At 43.4% G+C, this 23,166-nt stretch overlaps 1 protein-coding gene across 1 annotated transcript in view; it reads right to left on the reverse strand.

The window, feature by feature from the left end:
- The window catches only part of ITGAL (integrin subunit alpha L), a 103,188-nt gene that overhangs the window by 60,234 nt on the left and 19,788 nt on the right, over window positions 1-23,166 (reverse strand). Inside the window, exon 2 of the mRNA XM_081931993.1 lies at window positions 6,052-6,169. Within this exon, the coding sequence (XP_081788119.1) occupies window positions 6,052-6,169 (118 nt within the window). The remainder of the gene's footprint in view (window positions 1-6,051; window positions 6,170-23,166) is intronic.

The following is a 23,166-nucleotide window of genomic DNA, read 5'->3' on the forward strand; positions in this document are numbered from 1 at the left end:
TGTCTCCTCCCAGAATATTAGCATACCTTCAGGCATCAACCATCTAAACCACACCCCCTTCTGGTATAATTTATTCGCCAATTGCGAATAATTTTTCCTTTTTTCCCTAATTTTTTGGGGAATCTGCTTTAGAATGGTTATCTCCCTATCACAGTATGTCAATGTTTGCCCCCTTTGCACACCCAGAATTTCATCTCTTGTGGTTTTCCTAAGAAATTTAATGTGAACCTCCCTGGGTACATTATGTGTTCTGGCATATGCTGAATTCACTCTATAAGCTAGGTCTATCTCCCAATCCATCTGCTGTTTATCTTTGTGTATGTATTCAGCTAAAATATTAGTCATAATGTCCCTTATGTTTTCCCCATCTGCTTCTATTACATTTTGAAATCTAAGATAAAAGGACATTCTCTCAAACTCTATTTTCATTTGTTGGATATCAAGTTCTTTGTTCCCCTTCTGTAAAGCCTCTACCCCCCCCCTCGCCTCCGCCACCCCACCCTCCACAAGGTCCAGTCTCTGTGAGTTCTTAAAGATTTGGGCTTGGTTCTGTTTAATTTCATCTTTCATTTCCCTTAACTGTTTCTTAATTTCCTCCTGGCCCTGTAGAATTTGTTGAAGCATTTGTTGAAAGTCTATCTCTGTAGTCTTGGGTTGCATCAGTTCTGTTATCTTTGACTGTGTAGCTGGGCTAGACGTTGCAGACGTTGGGGCAGAAGTAGCAAATCCAGGCTTTCCAGGAGGTGGTCTTTTTGGAGGCATGGTTTTTAAAGCAAGGAAGTCTGTCAAAATAGAGCCTGGGCAGCTGGAGAAGTAGAGCAGGCAGGCGAATCCAGAAGGCAGAGGATCCAAACAGATGGGGATTTCTTTGGTCAGTCTAGCAGTAGATGAAAATTTTTTCCCCAAAGAGTTCAAAGAAGAACAATCCACAAAAGATTCCTCTGGGTGGCTCGGAGACAAAGACCGGAAGCCTGAATTTTAAAGGTGGAGTCAGGTTTCACAGTTCATGAAGACAACGGAAGTGTGCCATCTTGCCCTGCCAGCTTTGGGCTCAGAGGCATAATAAAGTTTTAAAAATTCAAAAAGTTCTCAGTTCACCCATAGATTCTGGAGCTAAGTCCAATGAAAGTCACTTTTATGAGGGTGAGGCATCATTAATTGGCTCTCCCCCCTCCTCCTTCCCCTGAGGGCGAAAGCAAAATCTTCTCAAGCCGCTTGTCCAAGGGAGGGGGGGAAATCCCCCTCCCTCTAGCCGCACCTCTGGCAAAAGTCCGAAAGTTTAACTTTTTTTCTTAAAAAGATGCTGAAAGGTCCATAAATTTAAGATAGAGGGAATGGAGAAGGGCAGCCTCTCACCACATTGCCGCTGCTTCGTTCAATAGCGCGTTCTCCGATCGGCATGGGGCGAGGCGCGCGCACACGGGCGCCCTCCGATACTGCTCCCCGGTGCCTAGAACGAAGCGGAGGAGCCCCCGCCAGCCGACGCCGACGCCAGGACCCTCCGCGAGCCGTTCCCTCGGCAGGACACCTCTCCGGGGCGTCCTGTGCCCCCCCAGAAACGGGGGAAGCCCACCGGGAGAGCGGGAGCAGGCAAAGGCTTGCCTGTCGCCCTAGCCGCCGGAACCGGAAGTCGCCAAGCGCCTGAATTTTGATCATGTGACAGTGGGGATGCTGGAATGGTCGTAAGTGTGAAAATCGATCATATCAGTTTTTCAGGGTTGTTGTAACTTCATTCGCTGAACAAATGCTTGTAAATCAAGGATAACTTGTAGTTTTGATGAAGAGTTGCTCTGAAGTTGTAAATGCTCCAAAACTGGAAGTTTTAAAGAAGAGATTGGATAACCATTCATCTGAAAAGGGTTAGGATTTCCTGCCTAAGCAGGGGGTTATACTAGAAGACCTCCAAGGTCCCTTCTGTTATTCTATTCTGTTCATAACTTAAGAGTTCTTCTGGGCTTAAACAGCTGATGGAAACTGGAACTAGGACAACCCTGTTACAGATCATCAGCTACAAATCTACAAGGACCAAGATGCCTTTGGGATAGTAATCTATGTCCTCACAGCCACTCGGATCGTCTATGGTCTACAGGCAATCCTTGACTTACGACCACAATTAGAAGTAGAATTTCCATTGCTAAGCGAGGCAATTATTAAGGCAGCTGCACCTGATTTCACAACCTTTTTTGCCCCAATTGTTAAGTATATCACTGTTAAGTGAATCATATGGTCATTAAACAAGCCTAGCTTCTCCCATCGACCTTGTTTGCCAGAGGCTGGCTGGGAAGATTGCAATTGGCAATTACATGACCTAATGAAGCTGCAACCATGTTAACTGCCAAGAATCTGAACTTTGATGATGTGTTAGCGGGAGTGCTGCAAAGATTGTAAGATTGAGGGCTGGTCATGTCACTTTTTTCAGTGTCATTATAACAATCGCTGAATGATTGCAATTTGAGGACTGTATTTGTCGAGATTGAAAAATGCTTACGGTTCCTGTGACTATTATTGCTTTTTAACTTGCCAAAGAACTGTGGGGAGGGAAGAGTGAGATGGAATGTGGAGGCTACAATCTCCAACCGTGAGACCTAAGGACACTTCTGCAAGTGTCTGCCAGGATGTGGACTGTTATCAAAACAAAATACTGGTTCCTAATTGAACAATATGGCACATTCCATGGGAGGTGGGGATGAAACCCATCTTTAACTATACAGAGATGTGTGGGAAAATTTAGAGTTGGTTTTGCTTTCTTCTGTGCCAAAATGATGTACTCAATTAAGTTTTGCTTTTGGGATTTTAAAGTTCTTGAAGATGCCTGCTTTTATTGGGTCCATTAGTCAGACATGCTCTTTTGAGATGATCCAGAAGTTACAACTGCACTAAATGCAGTACATGGAGTTGTAACAAAACAACACTGTGAAGCTGAAATAACAGATATTTTGAAATTGCTGCATTCAACAATGAGTCAGATTCCAAGATGCTGACGAATCACAGCTTCACTGTATTATTATGTGGGACAAGCTTTAGATCAATTTTATTGATTTGTAAACTTATCAGGAAAGACAAGCAAACACTTTTCTTACAAAGCCAGGGCTCAATCTATATACTGAATTGCAGGGACTTTACTACAATTTTTTTTCTTATCTTCAACCATCTCTAATTCTGATGTAGGGCATTCTCACCCTTGTAAGTAACACTCTACATATGTTGTCTCTCCTCTTGCATTCTTAGTGTTTGGTGTTAAGCAGCAAACACACCTCGCTGCGGGTTTCCCTTCTTTGCATGATGAGTCTAACAGCTATTAAAGCATTACAAAGTTGATTGAAAGGATGCCAATTCTGCTTCCTCTACTTCACCCCTATAATTAGCAATAGCAGACTTATGTACCACTTTACAGCCCTCTCTAAGCAGTTTATAGAGTCAGTATATTGCCCCCAACAATCTGGCTCCTCATTTTACTAACCTTGGAAGGATGGAAGGTTGAGACCACTTTGATCCGGTCAGGATCGAACTGCCAAACTGCTGACAGTCGACAGTCAGCAGAAGTAGCCTGCAGTACCACATTCTAGCCATTGTACTATCATGGTTCTTAATTAGAGGAATCCCAACAGACAATCCAATTTCTCCCCCCAAAATTTAAGACTTTACAGCTAGCCCTCAACTTACGACCATAATTAGGAAAGGGAAATTGTTTGTTAAGTGGCATGTTTGTTAAGTGAAGTATCACATGACAACACTCAATTTTACAATCTTTTACGATGTTAAGCGAGACATTGTGTGATGGTGCCTTGCAACTTTCTGCTGGCTTCTCCATTGATTTTGCTTCTTGGAAACCAGCTGCGAAGGCTGCAGATGGCAAGAACGTGACTCTCGGATGCTGCCAGCTGCATAAACATCTGCCAGTTTTCCAGGCACCCAAATCACAATCAGGTAATGACAGTAGTCCTCAATTTACAACTGAGCCCCAAATTTCTGTTGCCAAGCGAGACATTTGTTAAGTGCGTTTTGCTTCATTTTACAACTTTTCTTGTGCACTGTTGTTAACTGAGTCACAGCTGGTGTTAAATGAGTAACCCGGTTGTTAAGTGAATCTAGATTCCCCATAAATTTTGCTTGTCACAGGGCCATGATGGCGAACCTTTGGCACGTGTGCCACAGGTGGCACAATGAGCCTTCTCTGTGGGCACGCTAGCCGTCGCCCCAGCCCAGCTCCACCACACATGTGCGCATGCCTTCCGCCGGTGAGCTGGTCTTCAGCTGTGCATGCATGGGGACCGGGAGCATGCACATGGGGGGCGTGCATTACATTTTGAGGCCTCACGGCCCCCTGCCCCCTTTTGGCTCTGGAACCCCGTTTTTGCCCTCCTGCACCAACCTGGAAGTCAAAACTGTGCACAGGGGCACAGTGCGAGGGCCCCCTGTGCCCCATTTTGGGTCTGGAAAGCCTCCTGCACCTCCTGGAAGCAAAAAATGGGTGAGGGGGAGGTGGAGCGCATGTCCGAGGGGGGTTGCACATGCATGTGTGGGGGTCGCGTGTGTGTGCACACCAGGGGTGGGTTCCTGCCAGTTCTAAGCTCTTCTATAGAAGAGGTTCCACAAATCTACAGTGCCGTTTAGAACCGGTTCCAGCTCCCTCTCCTCGCCTGTCCACACATCATCAAGATGAAGAGCGAGAGGAGGAATTCTGGGAGTTGAAGTCCACAAGTCTTAAAGCTGTCAAGTTTGAACACCCCTGGGGTTTTTTTCCTAAAGGGTTAGGGGTGCAAGCGTCTTGTAACTTGACAGCTTTAAGACTTGCGTGCTTCAAATGGCAGAGTTCCTGAGCCAACATTTTGGTTGCTAAGCAAGAGCGTTGTTAAGTGAGTTTCACCACATTTCACAAGTTGGCCGCTCCCACCCAGTCACATGGCTGGCAAGCCATGCCCACCCGGTCACATGGCCAGCAAGCCACTCCCACAAAGCACGCCACACCTATAGAAGAGGTTCTAAAAAATTTTGAAATCCACCACTGGTGCACACCCATTTGCAGGGGCTAGGGCAGTGATGGCGAACCTATGGCACGCGTGCCACAGGTGGCACGCAGAGCCATTTGTCAGGGCACGCGAGGCGCTGCCCTGTCAGCTGGCCAGCGCGCATGCGCGCACTGGCCAACTGAGTTCACCTTTTTAAAAGCCATTTTTCACCCTCCCCAGGCTCCAGAGGCTTTATAGAAGCCTGGGGAGGGTGAAAAGAGCCTCCCCCGCCCTCCCAGAGGGCCTCCGGAGGCTTCAGGGACCTTCCAGAGGCTTCCCTGAAGCCTTCGGAACACTTAAAGTCACTTCCGGTTTGCTCGGAGGGTCGTTTTAAGCGTTCCGAAGGCTTCAGGGAAGCCTCCGGACGGTCCCTGAAGCCTCCGGAGGCCCTCTGGGAGGGCGGGGGAGGCTCTTTTCACCCTCCCCAGGCTCCTATAAAGCCTCTGGAGCCTGGGGAGGGCGAAAAAAGCATGTAAAAATGGGGGGGGTCGCGCAGTGCATTATGAGTGCGGCACGCCTGCACACGCTCCCCCCACTTGTGGCACGCGAGCCAAAAAAGGTTCGCCATCGCTGGGCTAGGGTGTGTAGGGCCCCCACACACAATACATTATGGATGCGTGTGCACTGTTGCACATGCAAGCATGCTTTTAGTACGCAACAACAAAATGGGTTAGGGTTAGGGTGAGGGTTAGGCCATCACTGTCATAGGGGAATCACAAGACTCCAGGATAACATAACCATTGTAAATATGAGTCAGTTGACAAGCATTCAGATTTTGATCACATGACCATGGGGATGCTGAAATGGTCCCAAGTGTGACCAATTGTAATAAGTCACTTTTTTCGGTGCCGTTGTAACTTTGAATGGTCACTAAATGAACTGTTGTAAGTCGAAGACTACCTGCCCAGGGACAATCACAAGTGCAAGGACCATTTGTAAGTCACTTTTTCAGCGCCGCTGCAAATTTGAACGGTTATTAAACAAAGGGTCGTAAGTGGAGGACTGTGATATATCGAGTGTGGGAATAAGGATGGTGGCCTACTTTGCTTCGGAGCCTTTTCCAAGTTGGAGGACCTGATAGCCAAAGTGCTTGCTGTGGTTCGATGAGAAGAGAATCATCGGAGAAGGATCAATGTTGTACCCCAAAGATCGTGAGGGGCCTGTAAAAAAGAAGAGGGGTCGCCTTTATTCAGGGTAGAGAAACAAAAATGACCATTTGAAGTTATAACAGATCCCCCCCCCAAAAGGTACTTACAGATCCAGAGTTCTGAGGGCTGCACAAGAAGTTGCAGCATTCTGCAATCATAGGGCCATGATTTATGACATTTTGGCTGGTTTCCAGCCTTTTCGGTGGGTTTCCATGGAAAAAAACATTCATATACTAGATTCACGAAATGACTGAGGTGTTCCCTTAATGACCAACATGTTCAATTAACAACAGCCACAAAAACGTTATAAAATTGGATCCTGTCATGTGAGCGCCTTGTATGACCATCATGACTTATGACAGAAATTCAGGACTCCATTATCATCATAGGTTGTACTATATTATAGTAATGTACTGTACTATATACCTGCACTACATTATAATAAATAAATACTAAATAAATACTAAATTATAATAACTAGAAGCAGTACACTGATGGCTTCTATCCTGGCTTTCTCTGCAGCTGCAATCTAATCTTTTTTTTCAATCCAACTTTCTTCTTTTTCTTTAAGACAGGCGTTTCCAAACTTGGGAACTTTAAGACTTGTGGACTTCAACTCCCAGAATTCCCTAGCCAGCCTGGCTGGGGAATTCTGGGAGTTGAAGTCCACAAGTCTTAAAAGTTCCCAAGTTTGGACACCCCTGCTTTAAGACCTTTACGTTTTCTGATTCCCCACTACAATTTTACCATGCACACCCTGCCATTTCTCCATGATTTTCCTTTCCAAACCTTTTTGTTAATTTTCCCTCTTTCCTCTTCCTTCTCATCCTTATTGGAGGGTTTAAAATTAAAACAGCTTATTTTACTTTCTAGGTAGCACCTAACATAGTAAGGCTGCAAGAGATGAAACATAATGGCTCAGTAAAATAAGTTATTGAAGTTTACCAAGTACAGGCAATCCTCGACATACAACCATAATAAAGCCTGCCCACCACAGCCATAAATTGGGACGGTTGTAAATCCTGCCCCGATTTTACAAACACTTTTGCGTTGATCATTAAGCAAATGCCGTAGTCATTAAGTGAAGCAGTGGTTAGAAATGGCACGTGGTTTTTGCAGAAAACTGGAAGTAACTGCTGGTTTTTGTCAAAACAATCATCAAGATCATGCAATTGTGGGATGCCTCAAAATGATATAAATGTTGTGGCCCCATTGCCAAAAACAGGCTATTATTTGTATCTCAATCAGGCAATCAGAATAGAGGTGGAAGGAACCTTGGAGGTCCTAGTACAACCCCCTGCCCAAGCAGAAGATCTTATACCATTTCAAACAAGTGGCTGTCCAGTCTCTTCTTAAAAACCTCAAGTGATAAACACCCTACAACCCTTCTGAAGGCAAACCATTCCACTAGTTAATTGTTCTCACTTTTGGGAAATTTCTCCTTAATTCCAGGTTGCTTCTCTCCTTGATTAGTTTTCTTCCATTCCATTATAATGTGTCTTGCTTTCTGGAGCTTTGGAAAATAAGTGGAGTCCCTCTTCTTTGTGGCAGCTCCTCAAATACTGGAATACTGCAATCATGGCCGCCCTAGCCCTTCTTTTCTCTAGAGCAGTGTTTCTCAAACTTGGCGACTTTAAGTCCTGTGGACTTCAACTCCCAGAATTCCCCAGCCAGCTGGCTGGGGGATTCTGGGAGTTGAAGTCCACAGGACTTAAAGTCGCCAAGTTTGAGAAACACTGCTCTAGACTAACCAAACCCAAATCCGGCAATTGTTCTTCATATGTTTTAATCTCTGGGCCTTTAATCATTTTAGTTGCTCAAAACTGGATACAGTATTCCAGGTGTGGTCTTACTAAGGCTTGATAAGGTGGTACTAATAGGGTACTCATTTGGAAAATTTCCCTGCCTGCTGAATTATTTCTTATTAATCTGGAGCGGAGAAGAAATTGATTTTAAAAAACAAAACGTAATGAAATTTGATCGTGGCTTGGTGGGCGTGGCATGGCATGGCTTGGTGGGCATGGTAAGGGAAGGATACTGTAAAATCTCCATTCCCTCCCCACTCCAGGGGAAGGATACTGCAAAATCTCCATTCCCTCCCCACTCCAGGGGAAGAATACTGCAAAATCTCCATTCCCTCCCCACTCCAGGGGAAGGATACTGCAAAATCTCCATTCCCTCCCCACTCCAGGGGAAGGATACTGCAAAATCTCCATTTCCTCCCCACTCCAGGGGAAAGGTACTGTAAAATCTCCATTCCCTCCCCACTCCAGGGGAAGGATACTGCAAAATCTCCATTCCCTCCCCACTCCAGGGGAAGGATACTGCAAAATCTCCATTCCCTCCTCACTCCAGGGGAAAGATACTGTAAAATCTCCATTCCCTCCCCACTCCAGGGGAAGGATACTGCAAAATCTCCATTCCCTCCCCACTCCAGGGGAAGGATACTGCAAAATCTCAATTTCCTCCCCACTCCAGGGGAAAGATACTGTAAAATCTCCATTCCCTCCCCACTCCAGGGGAAGGATACTGCAAAAATCTCCATTCCCTCCTCACTCCAGGGGAAGGATACTGCAAAATCTCCATTTCCTTCCCACTCCAGGGGAAAGGTACTGTAAAATCTCCATTCCCTCCTCACTCCAGGGGAAAGATACTGTAAAATCTCCATTCCCTCCCCACTCCAGGGGAAGGATACTGCAAAATCTCCATTTCCTCCCCACTCCAGGGGAAAGATACTGTAAAATCTCCATTCCCTCCCCACTCCAGGGGAAGGATACTGCAAAAATCTCCATTCCCTCCTCACTCCAGGGGAGGGATACTGTAAAATCTCCATTCCCTCCTCACTCCAGGGGAAAGATACTGTAAAATCTCCCTTCCCTCCCCACTCCAGGGGAAGGATACTGCAAAAATCTCCATTCCCTCCTCACTCCAGGGGAAGGATACTGTAAAATCTCCATTCCCTCCTCAAATCCAGGGGAGGGATACTGTAAAATCTCCCTTCCCTCCTCACTCCAGGGGAAGGATACTGTAAAATCTCAATTCCCTCCCCACTCCAGGGGAAGGATACTGTAAAATCTCCATTCCCTCCCCACTCCTGGGGAAGGATACTGTAAAATCTCCATTTCCTCCCCACTCCAGGGGAAGGATACTGTAAAATCTCCCTTCCCTCCCCACTCCAGGGGAAGGATACTGTAAAATCTCCATTCCCTCCTCACTCCAGGGGAGGGATACTGTAAAATCTCCCTTCCCTCCTCACTCCAGGGGAAGGATACTGTAAAATCTCCATTCCCTCCTCAATCCAGGGGAGGGATACTGTAAAATCTCCCTTCCCTCCTCACTCCAGGGGAAGGATACTGTAAAATCTCAATTCCCTCCCCACTCCAGGGGAAGGATACTGTAAAATCTCAATTCCCTCCCCACTCCAGGGGAAGGATACTGTAAAATCTCCATTTCCTCCCCACTCCAGGGGAAGGATACTGTAAAATCTCCCTTCCCTCCCCACTCCAGGGGAAGGATACTGTAAAATCTCCATTCCCCGCTCACTCCAGGGGAAGGATACTGTAAAATCTTCATTCCCTCCCCACTCCAGGGGAAGGTTGCTGGAAAATCTCCATTTCCTCCCGATTAGCTGGGACCCGGGAGGCAGAGAGTAGATGGGGGCAGGGGCAATCAGAGGTGGTATTTATCAGTGCTCTGAACTACTCAAAATTTCCACTACTGGTTCTCCAGAACTGTTCAGAACCTGCTGAATACCACCTCTGCCACAATGAATACTAAAGAAAGGCAACTATTAGTTTCAGAATCTATTCAAGCATACGAAGAGGCTTCGTCTGAAAGGTTAACTCAATGTGGGTGGTTCTTATTTAAAACAGATACCAGAATTTTCATAAGATCTTCGAAAAGGGATTTCCCTTTCTATTATTTCTCTCTGAGAGTGGAAAATCACTGACCACATTGGCCTAATAGTGGCAAAAGAAATGCTGATCTAAGTGCAATTATTTGTTCCCTCACTATCAAAAGCAACTTTAAAATATACTATCTTGTTAATGCACACAAAAAAAAACCCTCAAGGATTAGGTAGTGTAGATTCCCACACTACCATTTTTTCTCTCCAAACACTCAGATGCTTTTAGATCAAGCAACCAGTGTCCTCACTAGGACCAAAGTTGAAATCAAGGATGTCACATGAGATCATTCACACAGCTCCCTGTTAATCAAAAGCTGAGTATGAAGATCAGCATGCAACTATCACTCCACTGTCCCAACTCCCGACCATTCATTGTTAATTTTATTTGGCCATCACAGATTAGATTTCAGATTAACAGAGTTGGAAGGGACCTTATAGGTCATCTATCCAAACCCCCGCCCAAGCAGGAGACCCTACACCATTTTTAACAAATGGCAGTCCAATCTCTTCTTGAAAGTTTTCAGTGATGAAGCTCCCACAACTTCCGAAGGCAACCTCTGTTCCATTGGTTGATTGTTCTCTGTCAGAAAATTTCTCCTTATTTCTAGGTTGAATCTCTTCTTGATCAGTTTCCATCCGCTATTCTTTGGCTGACCTTCAGGTGCTCTGGAAAATAGCTTGACCCCCTCCTCTCTGTCGCAGCCCCTCAAATATTGGAACATTGCTATCACGTCTTCCCTAGAGTATCCATGCCTAGTTCCTGTAACCATTGTTCATATGTTTTAGTCTCCGGTCTCCTATAATCCTGGTTGCTCTTCTCTGCGCTTTTTCTAGTCTCACAATCATAATCAAAATTAAGCTGCAAAGCTGGCAAGATTCCATTCCTAATTTATCAAAACGTCAGAGAAAGGAAAGCATGAAAATATTGAAGCCTTACATGGAAGGAAAATGGTTCTACCCTGTCTGCTGGAAAACTCAAGGTGTTTCCACTGAATCCCAAATGAAATGGATTGCTTATCTGGGCTTTGGGAAATGATGGGTTAGGGTTAGGGATAGGGTAAGGATCTTTTACTTCATCGAGTTCTTCTCTGCTTACTGATCAACAAGATTGAGGATGTATGGGGTATTCCTCAATTTAGGACCACAATTGAGCCCAAAATTTATGTTGCTAAGAAAGACAACTCTTAAGTGAGTTTTGACCCATTTAATATCCTTAAGTGAATCAGTGCAAGTTGTTAAGTTAGCAACACGGTGGTTAAGTGAATCTGGCTTCCCCATTGACACTGCGGGTCAGAAGATTGCAAAAGGTGATCACATGATCCCGGGACAGTGCAACCATCATACATATGAGTCAGTTGCCAAGAATCTGAATTTTGATTACATGTCTCTGGGGATGCTGCAACGGTTGTAAGTGTGAAAAATGGTCATGTCACTTTTTCAGTGCCATTTTAACTTTGAATGATGACTAAATGAACGGTCGAGGACTACCTGTAGAAGATTGCCTACAGAAGTAGATTTTTGTACTGTATGGACAAATATAATTGAACTCATTTACACAAAATACAGTAGATTAAAAACCCAATACTTACGTAAATGTATTAGTAATACAGGTAATCTCTGACGGATAAGCATTAGTTTAGTGACCGTTCCAAGTTAAAACACCACTGAAAAAAAGAGGCTTATGGTTGTTTTTCACACTCGTGACCACTGCTGTATCCCCATGGTCATGTGAACAAAATTCAGATGCTTGGCAACTGACTCATATTTATGACCGTTGCAGTGGCCTGGGGTTATGGGATCACCTTTTGCGACCTTCTGATAAGCAGCCAATGGGGAAGCTAGATTCACTTAACAACCGTGTTACTAACTTAACAACTGCGCTGATTTGCTTAACTGCTTGTCAGAAGCTTGCAAAAGATGATCACACGAACACTGGAACTGTCGTAAATACGAGTCAGTTGCCAAGCATCTGAGTTTTGATCACATGACCAACTGTTGCAAGTGAAGGACTACTTCTAGTTTGTTTGCCAATAAACAGATGTGTGCACTGTACTTTAAATGAGCCTTCAGGAAAGGAAAAGGTAATGGTAAAGGTTCCCCTTGCACATATGAGCTAGTCGTTCCCGACTCTAGGGGGCGATGCTCATCTCCATTTCAACGCCGAAGAGCCAGAGCTGTCCAAAGACGTCCCTGTGGTCATGGGGCTGGCATGACTAAACCCCAAAGGTGCACGGAACACTGTTACCTTCCCACCAAGATGTTTCCTATTTTTCTACTTGCATTTTTTTTTTTACGTGCTTTCGAACTGCTAGGTTGGCAGAAGCTGGGACAAGTAACAGGAGCTCACTCCATTACACGGCGCTAGGGATTTGATCGACCGAACTGCCAACCTTTCTGATAAAAAAACTCGGCATCATAGCCACTGAGCCACCGCGTCACCGGTGCCTTTGGTATAATAGGCCTTAAAGAGTTTGGTCTGAAGGCTTGGGAAATTGCTAGTGCTGGGCTAGATAGAGGATGAATTCAGCCATTTTGTAACCATCAAAGTACGTCACACCACTGAGTCTGTTTCAAAAGCCCATTCTTGGTTTTGGAAGGCTTTAGAAAAAGTTCTGGAGCTCCAGATCTGCATGAAAACTTTACAAGCAGATACTTGAGCTGTCACACAGGAAGAGGCCTACTTTGATCCTATCTCTCCACTTTGCACCCACAAAGGGAAAGCAACACCTAATTCACTGTCAAAAGTGCAGTTATTACTGTGCTGTGTGGTTCTGGGGAGGTTGCAGACATCCTTCCCCTCTGGGAATTGAAATAAAAAAAAAAACCCAACATAGTTCAGATTCAACTCCTCTAACGTGAGCGGATTCTTAATTTTTTTCCTTGATAGTAAAAATATACATAAACAGGCCAAGGAAGCATTGCCTGGTGTGAACACAGCTTGAAAGCCAAAGGTTAATCCTGTTTGTCTATTATATTCAGTGCTACACAGATCTGTTGCAACTTTACATATTCTTCTAATATAGGAGTCCTCAACTTACAACCACAACCGAGTCCAACATTTCTGTTGTTAAATGAGTCATTTGTTAAGTGAGCTTTGCCTTTCTTGTCACAGTTGTTAAGTAAATAACTTTCTATTGTATTTTCTGGATTTGATATTATATCTCATCTTGCTTCCCCTAGCTGGGGAATTGTGCTATTGGAGCCTCGGATATTAGGAACTATGTCCAGGGATAGGCTGCTGCGGGTTCGCATGGGTTGGGGCGATCCTCTAGCTAAGGATTCTGCCCAGTTTGGTGAACCCACAAATCCCACCCCTAGCTGGCCCTGCCAACCCCCCCTCCTCTCCCACTGCACCCCCCTCCCCACCTAGGAGTCTTCACACGGGTCATTTGTGACGCCAGGTAAGTGCAGGGCCCGCGTGGAGCCTCGTGGAGGGCAAAACACGGGCCTCCCTGAAGTTCCAGTAGGCCCGAAATGGGACCATTTCCGGTCTCCAGACAGTCTCCGGAGTCCGGGGAGGCCATTTTCGCCCTCCTGGAGGCTCAAGGAAAGCCTCTGGAGTCCAGGGAGGACAAAAATGCCCCCCCCCCATAGTGCATGAGGCCAACTAGGCCATGCCCACCATGACCACGCCTACCCAGGCAGAGAACCCGTTGCTTACAATTTTTAAGCCCACCCCTGACTATTTATAACTTTCCTTTTATCCAGCTGTTGTATTAGGTGCGTTTGCTGCTTAGCATTATGACTACAGCGACCTAGAAACCCAGTAAGTAAATACAGTAAATAAATTAGAATATGCACCAAATTCTATACAAAATGTAATGGTAACTTTAACAGAAAATACCCAGGTTGGGCTAACTGAGGTTGATGTACTCACATCAACAAGACACATAGAGCAACCCAAACTGGTATCTCACACACCCGCACGCACGCGTGTGCACACACACAATGTTGGACACACACACACACACACACACAAATAGGAAATGGAGAAATCTTCAATTGTACTTTTCATGCATTCTGTTGATCGCCACTTTCTGATCCAAGCCTTCCAGCAGAAGTGCTGAACCTTTATCCAAAATTCGATAAATCACATTGCTGAACCTGGAATCTCTTAGTTCTGGATTTATTCGTTGTACAACCTACTTAGAAATTACTTCCAATACTTCCCAGAAGACAGAAAAGAGCAGACATTCCTCTGGAACTGGCTGCTTACAATATTGAGTTTTGATACAGGTTGATATACCATTTAAATAACATTTTATTGATTTTGGGCAGTTCTGCAGACACCATGTATTCTATAGCAATATTTCTCAACCATTGCAACTTAAAGAGGACTTCAACACAAGACTTAAATGGACTTCAACCCCCAGAATTCCCCAGGCAGCACAACTGATCTATAAGGCATGACTGCTTGCTAATCCCAGCCCTTAACCATTCTAATTTTATTGAATGAAGTACATTTAAATAATAAACTGTGTTTAGCAAACCATAATGCTTGCAATCATTCACACTACCTGCTCAAGTCAGATCACTTCACACCATGGTTTAGCATCTTGAGTGTCTTTGCTGATATTAACCTAACTGAAAGAGTACTGTAGAAAGTCAGCATCCCACCCACCCTCCTAGTAAATGAAATATTTTTGGGAATATTAAAAATGCAGGATAGAACATTTCCCCTAATGGGAATATTTTTAAGAGAGGCAAAAAACAACAACACCAGTATCCCTCCCCCAAGCAGAAAGCGAGGCAGCCAGCTTTTAGAAATGCAGATTTGGTAATCCTTTCAGAAAGACTGGGTCAGACAGAAACTTCAGATAAGGGACAATACAAAGGTTGACAAGATTAGCTCAGACAAACACCTAGGATTTGCATTTCCCGTTTTGCCTACAAAACCAGCCATGACACCTACATGACCCCCTAGAAATCAAAAAGGTATAAAAACCCACCCTACTCTCAACTCCATTTTGTCAGCTGTCCCGGAATCACATGCTGTTGGTGGTTCTGTTCATAAATAAATCAACTTGCTTTCCAATCTGCCTCCATTTTATTCTTGGCTTGGAACTGGATCTGGAATTTTCTTCCAACAGTACCATTAGCTTACTCAACACAATTGCATTTATAAACTATTTCATTTTGGTTTAGTTTTTTAAAAAAAATAGTTTTGATGAGCTCGGTTACATCTCGGCCTAAGAAAAGTACACAGAAAAGACAGCCTGGAAATGTTTTAATCAAATGACAGGCCTCATTTTCTGTCTTGATGCTGAAAGAGCAACTACTGTAGCTACTACCTCTTGGGTTTCTCCATACTAAAATCAGGCAGAATAAAAGAGGAAGGATACGTTCCCATGCTGATGTGTGATCGAAAGTGCTGTGTCCTGAGAGTTAATGAAAGTGAAATAGTTTAATAAAACGGAAGACATGCCTGTGGCAAGAAGATTTTGGATCAGGATTTCTCAACCTTGGTAATTTTAAGAGGTGTGGACTTCAACTCCCAGAATTCCCCAGCCAGCATAGAGGAAATGAATGGAATTTCCAAATTGGGGTCTTTTTCATCTGGCTTTAGAAAAACCCACCATGATTTGTTTGTTTCTTTCCCCCACCGAACAGTTCAAAGAACATGCAAAAATTCATGTACAGTAGCATCAAATGCTAACGTTTACTGTTGACTCTTCTATTTTGGCTACCAACTAAATCAGCAGAAAATAACCCAGAAAGAAACTTTTTCATGGTCTTTTAATAAACATCAAGGCATAAGGGCCAGCCAAAGCATCCTGTTATGCAAAAAAAAAATAAGCCGGCAACAAGTATCTTTTTCTCCACTATTTACTTTTCAATTTTCTGTCAATGTTTTTTCTTTCCCTTCCCTTCCTTTCCTTCCCTTTAATATGCTTCAATTCAATTTTCCTCCATTGGACAATTCTGTCAAATAAAGGCTGAAATATAAAAAGAACATTGTAGGAATTGGGTATGTCTAGTTTAAGTAAAAGAAGGACTAGGGGAGAAATGATAGCAGTGTTCCAATATCTCAGGGGTTGCCACAAAGGAAAGGGAGTCAAACTATTCTCCAAGGCACCTGAGGGTAGAACAAGAAGCAATGGGTGGAAACTAATCAAGGAGAGAAGCAACTTGGAACTGAGGAGAAATTTCCTGACAGTTAGAACAATTAATCAGTGGAACAGCTTGCCTGCAGAAGTTGTGAATGTCCCAACACTGGAGGTTTTTAAAAAGACACTGGACAACCATCTGTTTGAAATGAAACAGTTTCCTGCTTGAGCAGAGGTTGGACTAGATAAACTTCAAGGTCCCTTCCAACTCTATTATTCTGGAGGAAAAAGTGATTTATGACCATTTTTCACACTTATAACTGTTGTTGCATCCCCTTGGTCACATGATCAAAATTAAGATGCTTGACAAACTGGTTCCTATTTATGACAGTTGCAGTGTCCCAGAGTCACGTGATCAGCTTTTGTGACCATCTGACAAGCGAAGTCAATGGGGAAGCCAGATTCACTTAACAACCATATTACTAACCTATCAACTGTAATGACTCACTTAACAATGGTGGCAAGACTCCACGGTATTGCATTGTTTTAAATGTAAAAATAATAAAAAAATATTTAAAAAACAACAACAATGGTGGCAAGAAAGGTCGTAAAATGGGGCAAAACTCACTTAACAAATGTCTCACTTAGTAATATACATTTAGAGCTCAATTATGATCTACCTGTACTCTCCATCCCAGCATTGTGGTATTTTCATTTATTACATTTTATTTACTAAACAGATTTATATAACCGCCCACCCTCCCTCACACATATGTATGTCACTCAGGACGGCTTGCAAAATCACATTCCTGTGCTGAGAAGCGGAGTCATTGCAACACTGCTTTTATTTCTCTCCTATTTTGCTGAAACTGCAACTACAGGAAGTGCCATTGCTTGCCCGCATTTTGGAAAAAAAAACAACCTATAATGTGAAAGCTTTTGCAAACTCTGCATCTCCTCTCCGGTCTAATGACAGAGCTGGCTGTAATAAGACATGCATGTCACCAAGGTCTTTCCTAGGAAGACTTTTATTGCAGAATCACCCTGTCTCATTCAAACCCAAATACTCCTGCCTTTTGTTCTTCCTAGTTTGAAATTTATGAGTGGAATGAGTTCTTAGGATTAGCAGTTCTCCATCTTATTCCCAGAATAAGGTTCTCCAACCTTGGGAACCTTAAGAGGTGTGAACTTCAACTCCCAGAATTCTCCAGCAAGCATAGTTGTGGAATTCTGGGAGATGAAGTCCATGTGTTTTTTCAAGGTTGGAAAACTCTGATTTAGAATTTTTCTTGTACCCTTCTACTGGTTGAATACTGTAGCACCTCCCACGTGGATTGCATTCAAAATAGATGAGGATTGTGATGCTTGTAAGATTATAGAGGGAAAAAACAATAAAAAGTTGATCAACTAAAATAGGTCAGGAATGTCCTCTGATCAATAATGCTGCAGCTGGATTATTGATTAGGGTTAAGGTTACCAGACCTCTGGCAAAATGAACCAAGTGCTTCTTTTTGTCCTCATTTTTCTATCTGGCAGGCATAGGTTTAAAATCAATTATTGTCTGGCTTTCTGAGTGTCTTTTCTTTTCTGGATTCTTTTCACAACTGTAGTGACTAAAACTTCCGTGTTCTTTGACTATATATATTGCATGTTCTTTCTTTCCCAATTCTTTGATTCTATCGTAACCATAGATTCTTGAAAATAAAAGCTTTGTTGGAAAAATATTATAATTGAAAATCCAGTCTTCCTGATGCTGGAAAAAATACTTTACTTTTTGCTGGTTTTTTCCTCTTCCTCCTCCTCCCTTTCTAATTGTCCATATTTTTCTTTGCCTTATTATATATTAATAACTCTAACTCTGTTTTTTCTTTAGACTATTTATATACTGCCTTTATTAATTTTATAAATAATTTGAGACAACAAATATACCTAATATTTCTTCCTCCTCCTTTTCCCCCCACAATAACAATCCTATGATGTGGATTGGGCTGAGAGAGTTACTGACCAGTCAGCCAGCTGGCTTTCATACCTAAAGCAGGACTAGAAATCTCAGTCTCCTTTTGATTGGCCCAAAGTCACCCAATCAGCTTTCATACTTGAGGCAGGACTAGAACTCTCGGTCTCCTCTTGATTGGCCCAAGTCACCCAGCCAACTGATTCTGTAGTATCAATAAGCACTATACAGCAGGAAGTTGGACCAGAGGACCTCCAAGGTCTCTTCCGACTCTTTTATTCTGTTCACCTTTTTCTAATAGACTAGTAATCATCAACAATGAAGACTGGTGTTTCCAATGTAAAACATTGCTTGCTTACTTGCTTGCTTGATTAGCAGTAACTTAACAATGAGCGTACAATTGACAAGCCCCAGTCCATATACTCAATGACAGTCGCACTGAAATTCTAACAACACAAAATACAATTGCCCCCTGGTTTTCAGCAGAGGTAATTTTTAAGTGGGTGAATACTGCCTATCTATTGCTGTTTAGCATTAACTATGAAAAAGTTGTATAAAGTATAAGAGTCGCTTATGATGAGCAGTATAGAAATGTGAAGAAGTAATATATAAATTGAATAACCAGATAAAGAGTTAAATGTTACAGGAAAATGCATATAAAATCAATACAAGCATCTTCCATCCACATCTTCATGTTGCATAGCTCTGTAGAAAGTAGGGCCTATAAAATAATTAGTATTGTTTCCCTTGTCTAATCATCAAGTATTAAGTGCCTGGATATTAGAGTGGGGGGGATTGGCTGAGATGAAAGCTGCTTGCCTTTAAGGTATATGGAAGAGAGCAGCTTGGGTTTTTTTCTCACCACCTCTCACAACACTTAATGTTTAAGGGATGGTTCCCACACTCTTTTAGATGTAAATCTCTCTGTGGGGGGAGTTAGGGATCTTATGTAAAAAGAAAACAAAGTAGGGGAAACAGTTACACGTGGGTGTTTATGTGTGATGTATGCAACACCACATGGGATTGCTGACTGGAGTGTGACTTCCCCTCTTCTGGGTAGAGACACTATACTCGGGCTTCAAAAACACACCTGACCAATAAATGGGCACCAGCTTTTTTTTTTTAAAGTTCAGATTTGATAAAGTCTTTCATGAGATTTCACAACTACGGAGCTTTAACAGGCTTGGAGAGCTGCCAGGCTGATATCTTTCAAATGCCATGCTGTAGCAGCAATTACTTGGCAAGAAGTCAGGAACAGATCTTTACCCTAATGAATTGAATAGTCTCCTGCAAATTCCCCTCCCTTTCACTCCCCTTTATTCCTTATGGGAGGGACCATTCACCATCTACCTGTGTCTTTACTCCCGTCGGCCCATGTTCCTTAGCTGTTCCCTTCTCCTGGCAGCTCTGCACATGTGCACATCGGGAATAGGCTCCAGCTGTTCTTCTGCCCCACTGATATCCGACTCTGAAGGCAGCTGATAACTGGAATACGGCTTTGGCCCCATCTCTGCCTCCAATGCAGAGCACTCATCAGAGCCTTCCCCAGACTCCAGGACTGGCCCATGTTCCTTCCCAACCGCCTCACTGTTTGAGTCTGCCACCAGCTCTGCTGGCCACTGGCGGGCCACAGGAGAAGCATCTCAGAAAATACCCCTCTGTTGTTTTGTGCAAAGTTAAAGGTGAGGAAAAGGAGAATTTCTTTCAGATTTGCAAGATTCTCAACATTAAAATAATGATTTGGGTTTCTTCCTTCAGACTACTGTACTTTGAATGGCTGACATCCTAACTCAATTTGTTGAAGGAATAAAGTTATGATTCACACATTTCCAATATTTATGTAACAGTAGGATCACATCGTAACTTTTGATTTTGGAGGAAATGCCTGAAAATATCTCAGTTAGCCTGGAAAGTAAACAAATGGATCATCAAACAATACAGGAGGTCAAGAGTTTTCATTTGGAACCTTAATGGCCAGGCCGCCAGGCTCAAATTACAAAACCATGTTTTGGAAACACAGTTGTGTAAAGCAGAGGTGTCAAACTCATGTCGTCATGGCATCAACATATGACGTATCATGACTTTTTTCTCCTTCGCTAAACTGGGTATGGGCGTGGCCAGTGCATGATGCATCTGGCCCACAGGCTGCGAATTTGACACCTCTGGTGTAAAGGCCTCACTCCCTTAATAAGTGGGAAATATGCTGGGAAAGTGGAAGAAGAGAGAAAAAGAGAACAAACAGGTAGTTCTCAACTTTCAACCACAATTGAGCCCAAAACTCAAGTGAGACATTAGTTAAGTGAGTTTTCCCCATTTTGCAACCTTTCTTCCCACATTTGCTAAGTGAATCACTGCGGTTGTCAAGTTAGTATCACAGTTGTTAAGTGAATCTGTCTTCCCCGTTGATTTTGCTTGTCAGACATTTGCAAAAGGTGATCACAGGACCCTGGACAGTGCAATCGTCATAAATATGAACCAGTTGCCAAGCATCCGAATTTTAATCACGTAACCATAGGAACGCTGCAACAGTAATAAAGTGAAAAACGGTCATGTCATTTTTTTCAGTGCCATTGTAACTTTGAATGGTCATTAAATGAACTATTGTAAGTGGAGGACTACCTGCAGCAGCAAGGGAGATGAATAGCAATTGTGGGTACATTTATGAAAGATCTGAAGGAACATGTTGAAGATAAATCTTCCTGGAGAAAGTTATTTGTTTGGTTGGTAAGAACTGACACCAATTTGAAAACACATAATCAGCAGGACCCCCTTCACAAATGAAGAGCTTCCTGCTCTTATAGTTGTATATTTTACAAAGCTTCTGAAAGCTTAACATTTCCAGAGTTGAATGTATGATAAGATGAGCTAAAAGTTTAGCCTATTTTATCATGAACTCAGTTCTAGCAATGTTAAGCTTTCAGAAGCTTTGTAAAATATTAAAATATTAATATAACAGTTTAGCCCACTTCATCAATTGGGGCGTGTTAAGTTTTTCAATTTCCAAACATTAGGGGTGCTCAAAGGTTGTGACGTGCTTTGGGGATTGTAAATAGAATAGAATTCTTTATAGAATAAGATAGGATAGAATAGGATAGAATAGAATAGAATAGAATTCTTTATTGGTGAAGTATGATTGGACACACAAGGAATTTGTCTTTGGTCCATAAACTCTCAGTGTACATAAAGAAAAATAAAATAGAATACATTCATCAAGAATATAATTTAGATGTGGTTGGTAAGCAACTACATAAATATCATAACTTTTAACATATTGTTTGTTTCATTTGAACCATCTGGCATTCTTTCTCTTCTTCTATTTCAAATATTAACAATTTCTACATTTTAGCAATTATAGGTTCATCATTTCTACTGAAAGTGGCCAGTGTTGAGAAACGCTGCTCTAAGTCATCACCTCTCCCCCAGGATTTTAGCACTGTAGATTGCAAAAATGACAAGCAATTAGTAAATCCCTCCGGCGAATGGAGGGAAAATTCTACATATGAGATACTGTGAATGTGTGTGGGAGAGAAGTGTAAAGCACATTAACACCTTTCCTAAGAAAGCTAATTATAAAAAAAATTGCAAATAATCAGGTGAGTGCTGCTTTAAGTCAGGCCCTGAAGCTGCTAGGGGCCATTTTTTGAAGAAACATGCTGGTTCTGAGTGGTTCCTTTGTGGTAAAGACAACACAGGAAATCTTGCTGCCACAATCTGACCTGTGGACCCCTTGCGCTCCCCCCAGCCCTGTGCATGCACATGCGATCCCTCTGTCACTTGCACACGGACGCGGTTTTCCCGCATGCATGGCCAAGACCTGAAAATCAGCTGGCCGGTGGGAGACGCATACACAGTGGAACTGAGCTAGGTGATGGCTCATGTGCCCTCAGAGAGGCCTCCATGTGCCACCTTTGGCACGCGTGCCATAGGTTCGCCATCACTGTTTTAGCCCATGCCAGAAGAAGCATAAATGGACACAACTGAGGAGAAACAATGGGCCATTGTGGGAGGCAATTCTGGAAACCACTCTTAAAGCCATTGTTTTCCTCAAGCCCTTGTCCTTCCTCCAGAATAGGCTGGAGTTACTTGTTTAGTAACAAAAAATCTGGTCCCAGTTATGGTCATAAGTTGAGAACTATTTTATTAGCTGTGGACTGGAAAAAAAATCTACCAACCACCAGATGCCAGCAAAGATGTCTTTGCGGATATCAAATGGCCATCCCAATTTTTGCAGTCCAAGTTTGGAATCTACCATCAACTGCCGAGTGTAAAGAAATTTGGAGTTAAGTTGAAAATGGATGAACTGTTGAAGGAGAAACAGCAAATCAGTCCTGAGGAAGGAGGAGGCCTAAAAGGGTCAGAATAATTCCATCTTGATTTTGTTTGATATAAGAGGATCAGGCTTTCACGATTCTGTTATTCTGGCCTTCAAAACAAAAACACATTCCTGGAATCTTTCTGGCATCTATTTCAGACCTGGCCTACCTCAAAATCCAAGGACTGACAGTAAGAGGGAGCACTTAGCTCTTAAAAACTGGTTCTCCACCCACCAGTCCCACCTACACCAACCCAAATCTGGTAGCTTCAGGTATGGTAGGGTGGTGGCCTCCAGCAGAAACAAGCATTGGATGCCATCAACTGGCCCAAAGCAAGAATTCTGAATGAAAGAAGAAAGTCCCTCTCTGGATTCCAAGAAGAAACAGGAAAGAACTTTCTAGATATCTCAGAACAATCACCATAAGCTTCTGACCCCAATGAGGATCACTGTTCCCTCTAAGGTGCGCAGCTGCGTGGCCGCGCAGGTGGCAAGAAAACACCGCGCAGCAGTTTCCAACTGCCGCGCAGTGCTTTCTGCTGTCACAGACGCCGGAGGCTGGGGAGGTCCTTTGCAGACGGCTAGAACTGGCCGCCCGCAAAGGACCTCCCCGGACTTGTTTTGGTGAGCGTGTGGCGACTGACGCCAGGAAAGCAAGCCCGGGGAGGTCCTTTGTGGGCGGCCAAACCTAGCTGCTTGCGCCCGGCGCTGCAGCTAAAGTAAACCCCCAAAGCCCATGCCGCTACCAGAATATCTGCTGCCGCCTCCTCCTCCTCTAACAGCACCACC

The sequence above is a fragment of the Natrix helvetica genome (assembly GCF_964273705.1).
Source record: "Natrix helvetica genome assembly, chromosome: Z".
NCBI lineage: Eukaryota > Metazoa > Chordata > Lepidosauria > Squamata > Natricidae > Natrix > Natrix helvetica.